Genomic DNA, 17,976 nt, shown 5'->3' on the forward strand with positions numbered 1-17,976 from the left:
TAAAGGGTGCTGGCAGGTTGGCCAGCTCTTACTTCTTTGGGCAGAGCTCCGACACCTCAGAGTAGCTGTAGGACATTCAGCTATTCAGCAGGCAAAGCTTTTCTTTTCAATGCATGCCAGGCAAAGCCTGGCTTGCTGAATTTTTGCACTTCAGTCAGGCCTTGAAGACACAGGCCGTGCCGGAGAAAAAAGCCAGCAACTCTTGTGAATGGAGCAATTTAGCTGCATAGTTTTCCCGTGTGGCACGAACGTCAACGGAGACAGTAGCAGCTTAGCAGTTGTGTCTGCTGCAGGCCATTCTAAGAGCTTTCAATAGGCTTGAAGAAATATTTATCGTCATACTAGGCCATGAACTGAAATGCTTTGTCATATCCTCAACCCGGCTCAAAGCATTCCAGGACCCGTGGTTCTGTGACAATGGGTAGGAACTCCGAGCACAATTGTCAGCACCCACTCAAACCTACAGGACCCAGGTTTCTTGAAGGAGGAGGAGGAGGCATGAAAGGTTTGGTAAAAGATCCCATCTTACAAAGGTTGCAGAGTGGTTCATAACGTCCTTGCATATTGTGGTGGTGTTGTATTTTTAAAAAGAAAAAATTTAGATTAAAGCAGCCAGACAAGCAATATGCATACGATTTTTTTTTCCAAAATAGGAAATCTCTGTTTTATTATCTTTACATGTCCTTTGAATAATAAAAACAAACACACCCAAACAATTCAACGTTCTTGGATTCTGTGCAGAAAACTGGGAAGGGGTGATTTGTTCTTTGTAAAACAAATTGGGGCAGGGGAAAGGTGAAAACAAAAATAGTGCAAAAGAAACCCTGTCAAAACGTATCGTTTTTTAGGGGGTGGAATTGAATGCTCAGAAGATGCCATTCCCCTGCTCTTATTTAAAACTGTCTTGTATAACTCATACAAGAATATCCCATTCTACTGTGCCGTCTCAATTATGAATATTCAACTTGGCTTTCAAACTTCCAATCATATAAAGCTCCCCCCGTAACAAACAAGGTATCTTTTAAAAAGATGATTTACCACACATTTGAACTGGCATTTAAAGGGCAAAACTACCCAAGGCAAACATTTGTTTCATCCAGCGTGCAACAACAGTTACACTCCTAAAGGAAACTGAAATTATACCAGCACACACCAGTTCCACGCAAACAAAACATTTGCCTCAAGCTTGTAGGATTCCAGCTAGGCTGTTCCCCTGCCAAGAGTATAGCCAAGGTATTTTACCCAACTTTACAGGCCTGAGTTTCTGCCCAAGACCTCCAACTTTATCAGATTGGTTCAATACAGCAGACGAGCATTCATGTCCTCTTAAATCACTGGCTTGTGCTTTGACTGAAAAATGAATTTCACCATTGGCACCCCCTATTATGTTTAGATTTTCGTTTTAAGAGATGTTTCACATGCAGTGGGGCAGGGGGACACTGCGTATGAATAAACGTGAATTGTGGCCTTTTAAAAAAACAAGACAATGCCGTTAAGGAAACATTGTCCGAGTGTCTGCTGCAACAGAGGAAGCCATAGGAGAGCCAGGGATGGCGTGGCTTAAAGAGGAACAGAGTGGCTGAAATTGCATTGACCCACACCTAGCAGACAGCAGGCTGCAAACCTGCAGCAACACTTTGCAAGAATCCACTGCAAAACATGGAATCTGGGTGTTCTCTGCTTATATGAAGCAATCGCTATGTGCACAATCGGGTTGCACAATGCGGCAAAGCCACAAGGAGGTGCAAACAGCCCAGTTTGGAGTCCACAACCACCTGAAAGTTGCCATAGCCCTGGGGTGATTTTAAATGCAATTGGTTCGCTCTGGAAATTCGTTCTCGTAACTAAATCTAGCAGTACCAGCAGGAGAAACTTCAAGCGTTGGCTTGCCTTTTAGAGTCCCGATTGCTTCCTCACAAATTCTACATTTTGGTCCGCCGAGAAATGTACCGCAAGGCGATTCCACGTGTCTTGCCTTGTGCAGCCAGGATTGGGTTTTAAGTAAGGAACAGGGTGGCTGAGAGAAGAGGCTACATGTCAGCTCGGCTCAGTTTTAATGATCTAGGATACTGACAATGGCAAGTAACGGGGAGAACTGGTATGTGTCTATGGCATAGCAAAGGGCAGTAGGAAATGGAGGAGGGAGTATCTTGGCAGCTTGTCGTCAAGGGCAAGTGGGCTGTGTGCCTTGGGCGGTTTCGGCCAAAACAAAACGAAGGATGCCATTTGCCACGTCCAACGTTTCATCTTTCTCCAGCACAATATCATAGGCTTCAAGGTACTTCCCCCGCTGTTCTTCCACCTGCACGGGGGGGGGGGGGGAGGAGGAGGAGGAGGAGGAGGAGGAGGAGGAGGAGGAGAAGGAGAAGAAGAAGAAGAAGAAGAAGAAGAAGAAGAAGAAGAAGAAGAAGAAGAAGAATTTCTTATACTCCGCCCATCTGGCTGGGTTTCCCCAGCCACTCTGGGCGGCTCCCAACAGAATGTTAAAAATGCGATCAAACATTCTAAACTTCCCTAAACAAGGCTGCCTTCACATGTCTTCTAAAAGTCAGATAGTTGTTTTATCTCCTTGACATTTGGTGGGAGGGCGTTTCACAGTGAGGGCACCACCACCTAGAAGCCTGGTTCCCTGTAACCTCACTTCTCACAATGAGGGAACCGCCAGAAGGCCCTCGGTACTGGACCTCAGTGTCCGGGCTGAATGATGGGGGTGGAGACGCCCATTCGGGTATACTGGGCCAAGGCCGTTTAGGGCTTTAAAGGTCAGCACCAACACTTTGAATTGCGTTCAGAAATGTATTGGCAGCCAATGTACATATTTCAGGACTGGTGTTATATGGTCTCGGTGGCCACTCTGAGTCACCAGTCTAGCTGCTGCATTCTGGATTAGTTGTAGTTTCTGGGTCACCTTCATAGGCAGGATGAATAGGTCTTACAGGCACTCAGCATTGGCTAGCACAGTGTTGTTACAGTGGTTTCCAAGCGGTGTTCTAGCCTGAAGTTACTTCAAAGATCCTCAGGGGTTCCTCCATGAGATCAGCTATTGCTTCCACCCTGCTCTTCATCACCCAAAATGATCCCAGAGGAGCCAGTTACCAATGCCAATAAAATAACCTCTAACCTAACAGTTCAGCCTTGCACTAGAACATGTGTTTTAAAGTTAGTTTAAATAAATCCGCAGGGTTACATTTACTGTTCGTTACGAAATGTGCCGCTTGCCTGCAAGCCTGCAGTTCTCACAAATTCTAGAATGCACTCAGATATCAACAGCAAAAGATCCAGAAAAGGGGGTGTCAGAGTTGAGCATGAGAACTGCAGGCTTGCAAGCAAACTGCATGCTTTGTTTGTTTAGCCACTTGAATGAATCTTCATATTTGCCTGTTGCTTTGCCTTATAATCAGCCACCGCAGTGATGCCTTTAACACCAGTTTTGATCTGCAGGTAATAATATATATATCTCCATGTCATAGCTGTCAACTTACAGATTTGAAAATAAGGGACCAGCAGCCTCAAAAATAAGGGATCAGCAGCCAAAATAAGGGATTTTCCCAGCACAGGTATGTTCAAATTCTGAGCCCCTCCAAGCCAAAGGCAGAAAGCCCAGCCAGCAGCCAAACGAAGCCTCAAGCGGTGGTTCCCACAGCGCAGCAACCCGGCAAAGGGGATGCAGCAAGGGAAACCACCGTCACCTCTCCGCTGGGAAGCACTGAGCAAAGACAAGTCCCCAGGCAACGCGGCCGATTTGATTGGCACAAGGCATGCAAGTTCCACCCCCCAGTCATTCTTAGACTCCTTATTGGGTGAGCAACGCAGCCAAGCAACACAGTTGGAGCCTCCCTCCTCCCTGGCCGGCAGGGAGGGAGGGAGGGAGAGGAGCTGCTTCCTTTGAAACTCGGGAAATTTAAGGGACATCATCAATAAGGGACAGCAGCGGGACACAGCACTGGGATAAGGGACTTTCCCGCCAAAAAGGGACGGTTGACAGCTATGCTCCATGCTTTTTTCTGCTAATTTCTGCAGATCAAGCCTTTGTTGGCAGCACAAGAAGGGGTGGGGCACAATCTTTTCATGGTCCGAGGGCCACTTTCCCAGCTCTCCAAGTCTGCTACCCGAAAGGGCCATCTCACCTTGTCTCACAGCCCTTCCACAGTCAGCTGTGCCCGGCTGGGTAATCCCAACTCACCCTGTCATTCAGAAAGCCAACCCGGAGGATGTTCTCCACATCAACGACACCATCTGCCATACTGAGATCGCCCATGGAATCTCCAAGGAGTAAGATGTTTGTCCTTGTGCACAGCTGCTGGAAATACTCTGTATCCTTCAGGACCGTGTTGTTCTTGTTGTAGGTGTGGATGAGGGGCTCTTTGAAACCTCGCAGAACTCCCTGCATGGAGGACACAAAAACAAATGAGATAAACGAGTCACAGAGATAAGCAGCTTCTGTGCTGCGTTTGTGTGCAGCCAAACTACTCAGCAGTAATTACTTCAAAGTCGTTAAGTGTCCTTTTCTTTCTTTTTTAAAAATAATTTTTATTGGAAATTTAACATAACATAACCCCCCCATATAGAAATCTGCCCTCATTAAACATGAACATGACATACAATAAGCATAACATACAACAATACAAACAACCAAATAAAAGACCTCCTTTATCCTGTATCTGGCTTCCTTATTTACTTCTTATAAGCTGTGTCCTTTATGAATAATTATTAAGATTTTTCTAGTTATAACTTAAATATCCACAAAGTCTCCTGCAGACATTAATCAAAACAAGTCCAGGTATGTATTTTAGGGCACTGTTTTGTGAAGTATTCTCTGCATTTCCCCCATGTTTTTTGAAACTCTTGTCCAGTGTGATCTCTAATTGCCTCTGTTACTCTAGCAAGTTCAATATATTCTAACAGTTTGTCTTGCCATTTCTTTTTTGTTGGCACAATTTCTTTTTCCAGTTTTTAGCAGTTAAGATCCTTGCCACTCCTGTGGCATAGAGGAATATTTTCTGATCTTCTCTTGCTATACCTGTGTCCGTTATCCCTAGTAGAAAAGCTTCTGTATTTTTCATAAAGTTATACTTAAACATTTTTTTAAGCTCGTCATATACAGTACTATGTTCCAGAAGCTTTTGATTTTTTCACAGGTCCAGTGTCCTTTTCAATTTACAAATCATTTCATCTGAAGCTTATCCAGGCAATTTCACAATAAACAGTAAACACCTATATAAAAACAGTTAAAACAATTGCATGTACAGAAATCCTTCAAGATCCAACACAAATGGAAATCTCCTCTTAGAAAGCTCACTGAAAAAGCAAAGTCTTTAAGTTGCCATTCTTCTTTAGTTGGGACTTTGCTCAATTTCCATTTTGGGGCTAAGGAAACAACCGACGCAGTAGTGGCATGCATAAATAACCTTTTTTAACACCTGGGAATTCCCTGGCAACTCAAACTGATAGAAAATGTGCAGCTTGCAGACCTAACACATAGAATAAGAGAACAAGAAGAACATACATTTAAAGAAAATTGGAAAATGTTTTTTTGAATATATATGGAGGAAAATTGTGTCTATTTGAAAACATGGGCAGCATTAAGATAAATTCAACAGTGTAAATAAGCTTGATGGATGTAATCAGTGCTTTTTTTCGGGGGGGGGGGGACGCAGAGGGACGCATACCCCTAAACATTTTGTGAATCTAAGTTTGGCCTCATTGAGGGGCAGTATTTCAATATGAGTAGGAAAATGAGAGCAGCCCTAAACATTTTTTAAGAAAAAAGTTTTGATGGATGTAATAATGGAATACTGAATGGTTTAGTTTATATAAAATATACAGGGATTTATGTTTTGTAAAATGAACCATGGAAAGAGCAGAAGGGAAGTGACTGAAATTTTAAGGTTGGTTAAATGAACATTCTAAAATGTAAAAACAGAAAATTTAATAAAAAATTATAGAAAAAAAGAAAAGGAAAAGGAAAGTCTTGCACAGATGCTGAATGGACAACAGCCTTGGTGCTTCTTTGAAGCACCTTATCTACATCCTCATGCCTCAACGACTTAAACTGATCCCACGAAACTGGCCTAGACATTGCATTGGACACTTCACCCAAATTTGTCACAAATATGGAATCCAAGTCATCACAGAGATGAGTGATTTTACCTTCAAAGTGCCTAGCAAACATGTCACACAGCACACCTCCAAGGGTTCAAGTACCCTCATCACCAGGCAAGTGTGAATAAACTCCAAAACACTCCAAACAGCACTGGTGGACTACTTGATGACACAATAATAATTTTATTCTTTGTACCCTGCCCATCTGACTGGGTTGCCCCAGTCACTCGGTGGTTTCCATATACAAAAACATTAAAAAAAAACTTCCCTATACAGCAAAATGATTCCTCACCTGGATGTAGTAAACATGAATATGTCCTATAGCGCCTGTTCAATCATCTTTGTGACAAATTCTCCGCCATATGCACTTAAAGCTCTCATCCAGCTTATTTCTTTGCCCATGCTCTTCGTTGAACAGCACCAGAGAGGCGTGGTTGTGTTGATGGCTCAATGAGAGCTGGGACTGAGTCTCTTATAAATAATTTTTATCACTACAACCAAAATTCTGTTCATCCTTGTAGTGCCTGGCACTTTCCGGCTGACCCCAGAAGGCACACACATGACTTCCATTTTACCCCCTCCTATTAATACCATCCCAAACCTTTCTAAGACCCACACACACGGTGTTCAGATTGGCACACCGCTTCCACGCCAGGGCAGATAGGAGTTGGGGAAAGTGAAGTGGGATCAACTCACGCTGTCGTCAAAATCCATGTAGTTGGAGACCACGTTGACATTGGGATAGAACGCCCCAGCCTGGCGAATTATCTCCTCTAGCACATCACCCACACCTGCCGAGAAGATGAAGAGGGGTACTTTGTTCTGGTGAAGCTGGTCAAATAAGATGTTGAAGCCGTCTCTGAATGCAAGAAAGAGAGTAAGTGTTAACGTTCGACTGAAATAGTGAAACACACAAGGCTATTTCAATTCATGGCTCACTAAACCACGGCTTACTGCAATGTCCAAACACAGTAAAAATATTGCAGTGATTAAATTAACCAATTTGTATGTAAGCATGGTTTTTAAAAAAAGGAAATATACAATATAACAATGGGAAACTCGATGTAAAGCAATTCTTTTAACACAACGTTTTGCTTGGCAATCATTTTAACACAACGTTTTTGCTTATTATTTCAGTTGCCTTGAAAATCCACTCTGCTGTAGGGATATGGCACACGTTACATGGGACAAACCCACTTTCGACTGGTAGGAAGCCGCCATTAATCCTAGATCACCAACTAGTGTACATGCATGAGACACACTTCTTGTAATCACGATTTACATCTTAATTGTGCAGTTAACTAAAAACAAAAACAAAAAATGAATGTGTGGAGAGATCCTTAGATAAGCCTCTGTCTCCTCAACCCCTTCCACAAGGATAATAAAGCTGACCTACCCTACTAGCCTAAATGTTAATAAATGTGAAATGCTTTGAATACATCGGACATGATATATAAATGCTATCAATTGTGACAGAACTGCCTTTCGGGCTCTGGCTGCTTCTCCCTCGTTTACGGCTTCCAGTCCTGCTGCTCCCCCAAATCTCCCCATCCACAGCCATGTTTTTCCTTGCCAAATCTGGCCAACGACTGCACAATAATAATAATTTATTATTTATACCTCGCCCATCTGGCTGGGTTTCCCCAGCCACTCTGGGCGGCTTCCAACAGAATATTAAAATACAGTAATTTATTAAACATTAAAAGCTTCCCTAAACAGGGCTGCCTTCAGATGTCTTGTAAAAATCTGGTAAGTTGTTTTTCTCTTTGACATCTGGTGGGAGGGCGTTCCACCGGGTGGGTGCCACTACCGGGAAGGCCCTCTGCCTGGTTCCCTGTAACTTGGCTTCTCGCAAGTTTAAAATATCTGCATTCTGTGTGTCAAGTAGGCGTGTGAAAAATCAGCAAGCCCTCAAACTCCGGAACACAATGGCACACTTCAATTTCAAGTGTGTCAAAATTCCACCTTGCCCTGACAGCGAATTCCGGAAGGGTTGAGGCAGAGGAGGACACAGACCACAAAAATAAAGTTGTTCCCCCATCCCACCTGCCCCCCTCTTCTTGCACACAACATGCAAATTTTGTACCTGAGCATGACATCCGACTCTTTCACAACCTGGGCGATATCGCTTTTCTTTATCTTCTGTTGGGCCAGGAGGTCGTGGGCCTTAGTCCACCTGGAACACACACACCTGTCCTATCAGGGACCAGGAGTCCTCTGTGGATGTATCTATTGAGCTTACAGAACCTCTAGTTAGCTTGTTTCTCCAGACACATGAGCGATTCTCCTGTTTGCTTGACCGCCACAGATCAGACCTGTCTTAGATGAAGTGTCTGTGCCCCCGATCCCTTTTAAGATCCTCAAAACTCTCGTTAATGGTGGAAATGTAAAGAAAAGGAAGGTACCTTTTATCATATGTGGTGGACATGTCCCAAGGTGAAAGACTTCTGGGGAAAGATTTATAATGAGTTGAAAAAATGTTGAAATATATAAATTTCTTAAAAAGCCAGAAGCCTTTCTACTTGGAATAATAGGTTTGGAATTGCCCAAGAAAGATGTTAGACTGTTTTTGTATGCCACAACTGCAGCAAGAATTTTGTTAGCCAAAAACTGGAAATTAAAGAAATACCAACAGTGGAGGAATGGCAGATGAAGATGATGGACTTTTTGGAGCTGGCCGACCTGACTGGAAGAATCCGCGAACAGAAAGAGGAGGAGCATCAAGACGAATGGAAGAATATCAAGGACTATTTAGATAGATATTCTAAGATAACGTAAGTAGAATTACTTGTAAGTACCAAATTGGCCTAGGAGTAAAATATGCTGAATTGTACAACATTTTGGATTGAAAATACTATGAAAAGAACGAAAGATGTTAATTGAATAAGTTAATTTTATTTGAAAGTGGATATTGGAAAACTGCTACAATGAGTTCTATGGAAACTCAGCTAGGGAGGATTCCAGGAAGTCATCTAACAATGATATTTAAATTAGGATTTTAACAGCTAGGATATATGTTTGTTCTTTTTTTATATTGTAATGTTTTTCTTTTATGTTTGTTATAAAATTGGAAAATTAATTTTAAAAATTGGGGGGGGCCTCTCATTAATGGAGTTGGGGGGTGTGTGTTCTGTAATGGAAGAAAGCACCCTTCCTCCCCGTTAAGGAAAACATCACCTCCTCTGACACAAATACTCACCATTCTATCATGAGGGGCAACTTGTCCTCCGTGGTCCGGTAAGGATCAATTTCAATAGGGTAGTAATGATGGAGCAGATCTTTTAGCTGGAACAGTTCCCAGTATCAAGAAAAGAAAGGGGGGGGGGATATTTAGCTAGTCAGAAGATAAAACATGCACATTTCAAGGTGGAGGTTTTCCAAGATGGAGGTTCTGGCTAGGACTGGGACAACCAACTGCATATCCTGCTCCCCATCATATTAGGAGGATGGGATGGGTATTGATCGTTAGCCAGTACTTGCAGGGTATAGTCCCCCAAGGGGGTGGGCGACAGAAACAGGAAAAGCATCTTCAGGTTATCTGTTATTTGGTTTCTTGCTTGGGGGACTAGTTGCAGGGAAGTCAAACCTACACGGAGGCTGCAGAATAGAGGGAACTCAAAAAGTCATTCATGAGGTCTTAACTTCTCAATAGAAGGAATGGAGAATTCTCTGTCTCAAAGTCTTAGTCCCCTCATAGAACTCAAGGCTCCTTGAGCTCCTAACAGCAGGAGGGAATGGAACTGGAAAGTCGATTTAGACTTCACCATGCCAAGATATGAAAGCTCATACCTTTTTTTTGCCTTCTTCGCTGATGACCCGGCTGTTATCTATGATATCTGAAGAGACACACACACAAAATATATGCCAAATTCCAAATATCGAATTCATTTTTATAAATACCATATTAAGGCCTGGTTAACTACTATAACAATTATTATTTTTTGTCACGTATACAATTTTTAGTAACATTTTTGTTCCCCTCATCAAATATGGAAAATAACACCATCCCGAGATCTAAATCTAGTATCTGACCCATGATAAGCCCAATTTTGTAAAATAATTGTTTTCCAGAATTCTTGTAGCTTCTCCCAGGACCACCACTTGTGAAAATATTTACTCAGGTACCATCTGCAAATAACTCTGAATCAGTTTACTCTCATTTGGGGTGAGTGTTCGAAATTAGCCAGGCGCCAGGCGCATTTTGCACCTGGCTATTGACCACTTGTGACCAAGTTCTAATGCCTGGGCACCAGAATAGTGCCTGACATCTCCACCATCTGGAGCATCATGGCATCTGGACTGCTTTCACACACTAATTCCACATCCAGTAGAATTCTATCAGTTATATTTTATATGCACAATTGGAAAGAATTTCAGGAACCAAAATGCTTTTTCTGTGCAGCCTGAGCAGGAGCAGTGAACAATGTTATAGTTAATTATTGTAACTTGTCTTCCGTTACCCCCGCTCCCACTGCCCCGCTCACGGTGGTGAATAATATTCTTACGTTATGAATGGTCTGTGTCACCATTTTTTTAAAAAAGAGATAGGAATAGGCCAATATATATGTGGACTGTCCCAAAGGCTTGGAGGGACCAAGAGGGAGAGATAAAAGTCAGTGGTGTTTTACAACAGAAAGATGAAATAGCAAAGGGCCAAAACTGGACTCACTGTAAGAAGTAGGGCAGCGTCGACCGTTGAACCCGAACCGAGTCAGAGTCATGTCAAAATCGGAAATGACCTGGAGAGAACAAGGAGGGAAAATGTGTGAGAGAGAGTGAGAGAGAGAGAGAGAGAGAGAGATTACAAGGGATTCATTGCCTAGCCCAAGAAACTACTCTACAGATTCAGGGAACCAAGAAATTTGTAACTCTCAAGAGTTACCAAGTAATCTCAGGTGGGCAGCCTTCAGGCCTTCAATGCCGCCTGCCACTGCTACCATCACCACTGCTGAATTTGTCAAGTGTCACTAACTTAGCTCATCAAACAGCTGATGGAGCTGCCTGCATGGGGTGTGATTTAAATGGGGAGGAAGGTGATCTCCCCATTTGCACAACTGCACTCTCTTCAGCCTGCCCATCTGCTGTTTGGTGGGCTAAGGGACGATTCCCAGCGCCTATCAACTGGGGAGGTGGGAAGGCACGATGGAATCTCTGCACATCAAGTGATTCCACCTGATGATTGGTGCTTCACACTAAACAGGCTCAAAACTGAGACCGAGAAGGAACCAAATAAATTATAAAGTTACAGTGGGCTGGAGTCATTCCAAGTTGTCCTGTCAAACCATCAAAACATTTGTTTTTTGCAGCAAAGTCACAGGATGCCAGGTTTCATTTACAGAGGGAAACTCAGCTTAAGACAAATAATAATTTGCCAAAATAACCTTGTTTCTTCTTGCTTTGAAGAAAGCAATATCTAGCATAAACTAGTCAGGCCGTGGCCAGTAAATTCAATACATCTTCACCCGAGCTAAAGCAAATTACCTTTGACGCATGATAGTCAAATAAGTGCAATTTTAAGAAAGAAATAAAAGTCTCTGTTACCATTTACTACAATTGTTGTGCTTTGGTGACACATGACAAATGAGTCCATTCAATCTTTGCCACGGTTTCATTTTAGCATTTCTATAGCTCCTATATCTATGTGTAATAAAATTTTGGATGTTGGTGAATGTTAGTCTGCCAACTGCTCTTAAATCACTTCTCTGATGCAGGCTGGAGAGATACCAGCAGAAAGCATTGCTAACAGAACTTGTTTGGGGAACCTGACTTTTGAAATCCAGATGACCCCCAAATTGCCATATTTCCCAAGAAACAACTTTAAGGTGAAGGCTTTCTTGGTGCAGAATGTTAAGGCCTTCACGGTTTACCTATATGCTTAAACACCCTGAGCACTGCATTAAACCCATGCTGTTCTCATCATTTGACAGGCATTTCACTAGTAAATAGACAAAGACAAAAACCAGGCGGCGCCTGAGATAAAAATTTGTTCCGAGGTTCATGCAGCTGCTTGTGCAATACATCTGGGAAGAGGATGGGTGGGAGGGATAAATTAAGGGTACAACAAACAGATGAATACAGGAGCACGCACCTGCAATTTTCCTACCCCACCTTTTCTGAGGGCTGAAATTACATTTTTTACGCGTTCAGGATCCTTCATTCGGACGGTCGCTTTCTCCAGCTCGGGCACCTAGGGAAAGACACAGCACGTGACGTTTTCAACAGTGCTCTTTGCGTGTTCGGTTATTTTTTATTTACGGTATTTTATATGTGCTACATTTCTGTACTAGGGGCCCCAATAGCAATACGGTTATTGAGCCCCTAGCACAGAAAAGCAGCACGTATAAATGGCATGCAAATAATACACATTGTTAAAAGCGGAGCATATAAGTGATATGCAGAATTAATGCTATATAAAGGTCAGCATAAATATAAAACTACAGTTAAAAATAAATAAATATAAACAGCAGAGCCTTTTAAAATGACATTTACTAAGAAACCAGAAGACTGGAGAAATACCATCAAAGGAACAATGGCAAGAGAAGTTAATGAACTATGCAGAGTTGGTAAAGTTAACAGATTAACTACGTGAAAAAGACAATAGTGACTTTGAAAAAGAATGGGAACCTTTTACATCATATTTGCAGAAACAACAAAAAAATACAGTGTCATTGGCAGGATTTAAATAAACATTGGCAATTTTATTTATTAAAAAAACAAGAAACTTAATAGCACGATAATACAGAAGTATATATAAACAGCAGGATGTAATATGAGATGTAATAAACCAGGGATGGAAGTTGAGGGAAGTCAGCAGGGAAAGGGGAAATTGAAACTTGAATGTAATGTAATGATTACAGACATTGTAAAAATGAAAAACTTAATAAAAATGAATTATAAAAAAAAACAGCAGAGGCTTTAAAAAATAATCACAGCTGAATAAGAATTATCTCAGTGGGCCAATAAAAAAGTCTCCACTTTTTGATGTAAAGTTTAACAGAGAGAAGGCTAACTTGACCTCCTTGGGAAGAAAGACCCAAAGCCCAAGTACACCCACAGCATCCCCAAATGCGAGCATGGTGTACACAGGTGTGTTTGTGGGTACCTTTCTGCCCAACTTGCTGCTACTCTGAGGAGTCAGTGCCAAGTTGCAGAGAAGACCAAAGCCTCAAAGGGTTTGAGGGACTTCGACAAATTGGCATTGGGAGCTAATGGGATGAGAGCAAGTCTCCCATACCATCCCAGACAATTCCTGCCCCCTCCCCAGTCTAGTCTTCTTGACAGTCTTGCAAAAGGACACAATTTCTCACCTCCAACCTGCACCCTCTACTTCCCAAGGACCTCCCTGCACTTCCTTCCAAGACCTTCAGCCTTCCCTGAAAGACCACTGGGACTACAACTTCCACTGTCCCTGACTATTTAATTGGCAGGCTGATGGGAGCTGGAGTCCATCAACATCTGGAGGGCGGTGGATTCCCAACCTCTACTTCCAAAGGCTCCTTGCTTTTCCTCCATTCCCCAGTTGCACCAATGAACAAGCACCTAGAGCAGCCTTTCTCAACTTGTGGGTCCCCAGACGTTGTTGGACTACAACTCCCATCACCCCTAGCTAGCAAGGCCAGAGCTCAGGGATGATGAGAGTTGTAGTCCAACAACATACGGGGACCCACAAGTTGAGAACCGCTGACCTAGAGTATTCATCCTTAGTATTTTGTTGTTGTTGTTGTTTAGTCGTGTCCGACTCTTCGTGACCCCGTGGACCAGAGCATGCCCAGGCACTCCTGTCTTCCACTGTCTCCCACAGTTTGGTCAAACTCATGCTGGTAGCTTCGAGAACACTGTCCAACCATCTCGTCCTCTGTCGTTCCCTTCTCCTTCTGCCCTCCATCTTTCCCAACATCAGGGTCTTTTCCAGGGAGTCTTCTCTTCTCATGAGGTGGCCAAAGTATTGGAGCCTCAGCTTCAGGATCTGTCCTTCCAGTGAGCACTCAGGGCTGATTTCCTTCAGAATGGAGAGGTTTGATCTTCTTGCAGTCAATGTTCTGCTTTAAATCTCCCACCATGTTCACCGAGGGGAAAGACCTATAACGATCTAATTTCCCCCTCCTCATCCCCAGTCACGGACCCCCCACGATTCCACCCCAGAGACCCTCTCTCTCCTCAAACCACGTGAAACCTGACCCCACAAACCTGACCCCCCCTCCCAGATCACCTTGCATCAGGGCAGCTGGCTTAGCAGAGCCTAAGCTACAAGATCGGGTCACTGCCAGCTTGAATTTGCACAAGCCACTCCCCCTCTCTCTCTCTCTCGGCTTTAGCCTCCACCCCTCCTGTCTGCAATGGGGGGGGGGTTGGGGAAATAATAACAATGGCCTACCTTACAGGGTTGTTGTAATCATTACATAAGCATAATATCATAAGCAAAGCAAAGCTGCTCCTGACAGCTGTCTCCCTGGCACAGAATCCCTCCAGTGTTTGGCGACCTCCTAATAAAGACGGGGAACTCACGCCCCGCAGACAGCTGCTTTCCTGGACCCCCACCCCCTCCTTCATACTAAACACCCGCCTTATGAAAAGTTCAGCCCCTAATTCTGTCATATAAACACACCCCATACTCTGTTTGGACAAGCGCAAGGCCGCCTCTAAAAGCCGCATCCCCTTCCTACCAGTTCTGGCTCAGAAAATGGGTTCCCAACATGTCTCCCCACCCCCAACCCCACCCCCCCACAACCCAACACACTTCCGCCTTCCCACACCTCACCCTACAAAACGAGCATATTCATAGCCGATGGTAGGGGAGATCGCTTGGAAGCGCTGTGCAATTTGCTTTGCAGCCAAAAAACCCCACAGATCTTGAATTAATGCACCTCGTGTTTTTTTGGAACGCGTATCCTCCGACGGCTTGCAAAAATAATAATAATCGCCTTTTAGCAAAGCCACCTCCTTTTCCCGCCCGCCTTCCCCAGGATCTAACCATGATCTTCGCCCAGCAAGCCGTCCCCGGACGACGAGGAGTTTTGTAACTGGGATCGAGAATGGAGAAAGCCGGAGAAGGAAGGAGAAGAGGGAGGTCTCCTTCCCTGAGCTGGGCTGGGCTCCGCAGGCGCCTCCTTCCTGCGTCTCCGCCCCTCGGGGTCTGGGCCGAGTTCTTGGCTGCTGCTGCTGCTGCTGGCTAAGATCCGGGGAGAGGTTTCCTCCAAGCTGCTTCGATCGCGGCCGAGTTGCTCGCTGCATTTCCCGCCCCCCAACCCCACCCCGGGGTGGGGTGAGGCATCTGGGGTCACCCTGCCTTAGTTCCACCCCGGGCGGAGTTGCCGCCTGCAAGATCCTGCTCTCGCGCACAGCTACGCGGCAGCTTAATGTGAGCCAGTGCGTGCGATGTTCCTATTAGTGGCATTGCCAGACTCAAAAAGTCAGATTTAAGCATGGGTAGGTAAACTAAGGCCCGGGGGCCGGATCCATCCCAATCGCCTTCTAATTCCGGCCCGGGGATGGTCCGGGAATCGGTGTGTTTTTACATGAGTAGAATGTGTCCTTTTATTTAAAATGCATCTCTGGGTTATTTGTGGGGCCTGCCTGGTGTTTTTACATGAGTAGAATGTGTCCTTTTATTTGAAATGCATCTCTTGGGTTATTTGTGGGGCCTGCCTGGTGTTTTTACATGAGTAGAGTGTGTGCTTTTATTTAAAATGCATCTCTGGGTTATTTGTGGGGCATAGGAATTCGTTCATTTATTTATTTTTTCGAAACATAGTCTGGCCCCCCACAAGGTCTGAGGGACAGTGGACTGGCCCCCTGCTGAAAAAGTTTGCTAACCCCTGGATTTAAGGAATGATCCCTCAGCCAAAGTGAAGCACCTTTTAGATAGATAGATAGATAGATAGATAGATAGATAGATAGATAGATAATTGGCAGGCATTCATTTGTCTCTTCTATTGTGATTTGCAAAGAGATCTGGTTAACTACAATGACATTTTTTCTTCTTTTTTTGGGACCGTACACAGTATCTTTTCTTTGTTTTCTACATGGGTTGTATTTCTTGTTTTTTCTTCTTACCTTACTCTGTGCGCTTGTGGTTTTGTAGTCCTCCCCCCAATAAAGCATATAAAAGAGCATTTGCAAAGGGATTTTTATTTTATTTTAAGGGCTGCATCATTCCGTTAGGAAACAACCGAGCGGATGATTAAATAAGTGCCTCCTCCCTCTCACGTGGAAATCCTTCCCAAAATCATTAAGGCCAGGAAGTACGACAGGAGGAAATGCCGTTTGTGCTGGGATCATCATTTCGCACTGTGTTTCTAAGGGACGATGAAAGATGTCCAGGCTGAACAGCGGCGCAACCCGAGACCTGCCTCTCCTGTTTATTTCTTCCGAAGGCTGGAAGGTGTTCGAAGTGTACTTAGTCCAAAACAGTGTGTAGTTTGCCCTGGAGGCTGTAGGTGTCGCAGAAGAGCAGGCAAGCTGGCCCCGCCACATGACACTTCCTCCCTCTGCATACCACCTTTGCTTGTTCCAAGTGCAGGTCCTGCTCCAGATTCTACACGTGGACGTCTATGGGGGAAGGTGAAAGGGCCCTAGCTCAGTGGAATCTCAGACTCCTGCCTGAGTCTCTTGGAGGATGTCTCAAGCAGGTCACTGAGCAAGACAGGCCAGGGGGTTTGACTCAATTTACTGCCTTTCATTATGAAAACCAAGGAATTCTAGGCCAAGACATCTGAAGGTAGCCCTGTTTAGGGGAGCTTTTAATGTTTAACACACTATTGTATTTTAATATTTTCTTGGAAGCCACCCAGAGTGGAACCCAGCTGTCAATATAAACATGTTTGTTTGGAGTAAGGTAAAGGGACCCCTGACCATTAGGTCCAGTCGTGACCGACTCTGGGGTTCCGGCGCTCATCTCGCTTTATTGGCTGAGGGAGACAGTGTACAGCTGAGGGAGACAGCGTACATGTGGCCAGCATGACTAAGCCGCTTCTGGCGAACCAGAGCAGCGCACGGAAACGCCGTTTACCTTCCCTCCGGAGCGGTACCTATTTATCTACTTGCACTTTGACATGCTTTTGAACCGCTAGGTTGGCAGGAGCAGGGACCGAGCAACAGGAGCTCACCCCGTCACGAGGATTTGAACCACCGACCTTCTGATCGACAAGTCCTAGCCTCTGCTGTGGTTTAACCCACAGCGCCACCTGCGTCCCTCAAACCCAGCTGTCAATATAAACATGTTTGTTGGAGTACGTACACCAAATCTGCTAAAACCAGTGCTTTTTGTTCTTATGGGTACTCCCAGAAGAGAATTTCAGGCTTTTGCACTTTTTATAGAAACATTCTAAATTCCTATATGCTTGCTAATACTGGATTTATTGCACCCCAATAGCTTGGAGCTAGACTAATTTTCCATAGGCCTCATTATGATCAATAGAAACACAGAATTACAGTGGTACCTCGCAAAACGAATGCCTCGTAAGACGAAAAACTCGCAAGACGAAAGAGTTTTTCGTTTTTTGAGTTGCTTCGCAAGACGAATTTCCCTATGGGCTTGCTTCGCAAGACGAAACGTCCTGCAAGTTTGTTTCCTTTTTCTTAAAACCATTAATACCCAGGGTGCATTGCTTGAAGAGGTGCAGTTCCATGCTTCACAAGACGAAAAAACTCGCAGAACGAATTAATTTCGTCTTGCGAGGCACCACTGTACAGAGTTGGAAGAGACCCCCTGCAATGCAGGAATATGCAGTTATTCAGGCTACATGAAAACTTAAGTTCATTATGACTAACTTCACATTGATTTCAATGAAACCAAAGTGCAACTAATTTAATTGCAGTCCAACACACAGTAATTTGCTAACATAAGACAGCTTGGACAGGTAGGCTAAGCTTTTG

General features: G+C 44.1%; 1 protein-coding gene across 2 annotated transcripts; it reads right to left on the minus strand.

Annotated features, from left to right (window-relative positions):
• Positions 1-635: 635 nt before the first annotated feature.
• Positions 636-15,348, minus strand: NT5C3B (5'-nucleotidase, cytosolic IIIB). 2 transcript variants are annotated; one of them, XM_083583505.1, is made up of 9 exons: positions 15,074-15,348; positions 12,191-12,289; positions 10,772-10,841; positions 9,892-9,938; positions 9,302-9,387; positions 8,189-8,278; positions 6,799-6,961; positions 4,184-4,384; positions 636-2,302 (listed from the first exon to the last, which is right to left on the minus strand). In XM_083583505.1, exons 1-9 carry the CDS (start codon positions 15,074-15,076, stop codon positions 2,165-2,167), a joined length of 897 nt encoding a protein of 298 aa, XP_083439631.1. In that variant the 5' UTR covers positions 15,077-15,348; the 3' UTR covers positions 636-2,164. The 2 variants fall into 2 exon arrangements, with proteins under 2 accessions (XP_083439631.1, XP_083439632.1); XM_083583506.1 differs by having other exon boundaries at positions 12,211-12,289; positions 15,074-15,324.
• Between the last annotated feature and the right edge of the window lie 2,628 nt (positions 15,349-17,976).

The sequence above is a fragment of the Podarcis filfolensis genome (assembly GCF_964270895.1).
Source record: "Podarcis filfolensis genome assembly, chromosome: 13".
Taxonomy (NCBI): domain Eukaryota; kingdom Metazoa; phylum Chordata; class Lepidosauria; order Squamata; family Lacertidae; genus Podarcis; species Podarcis filfolensis.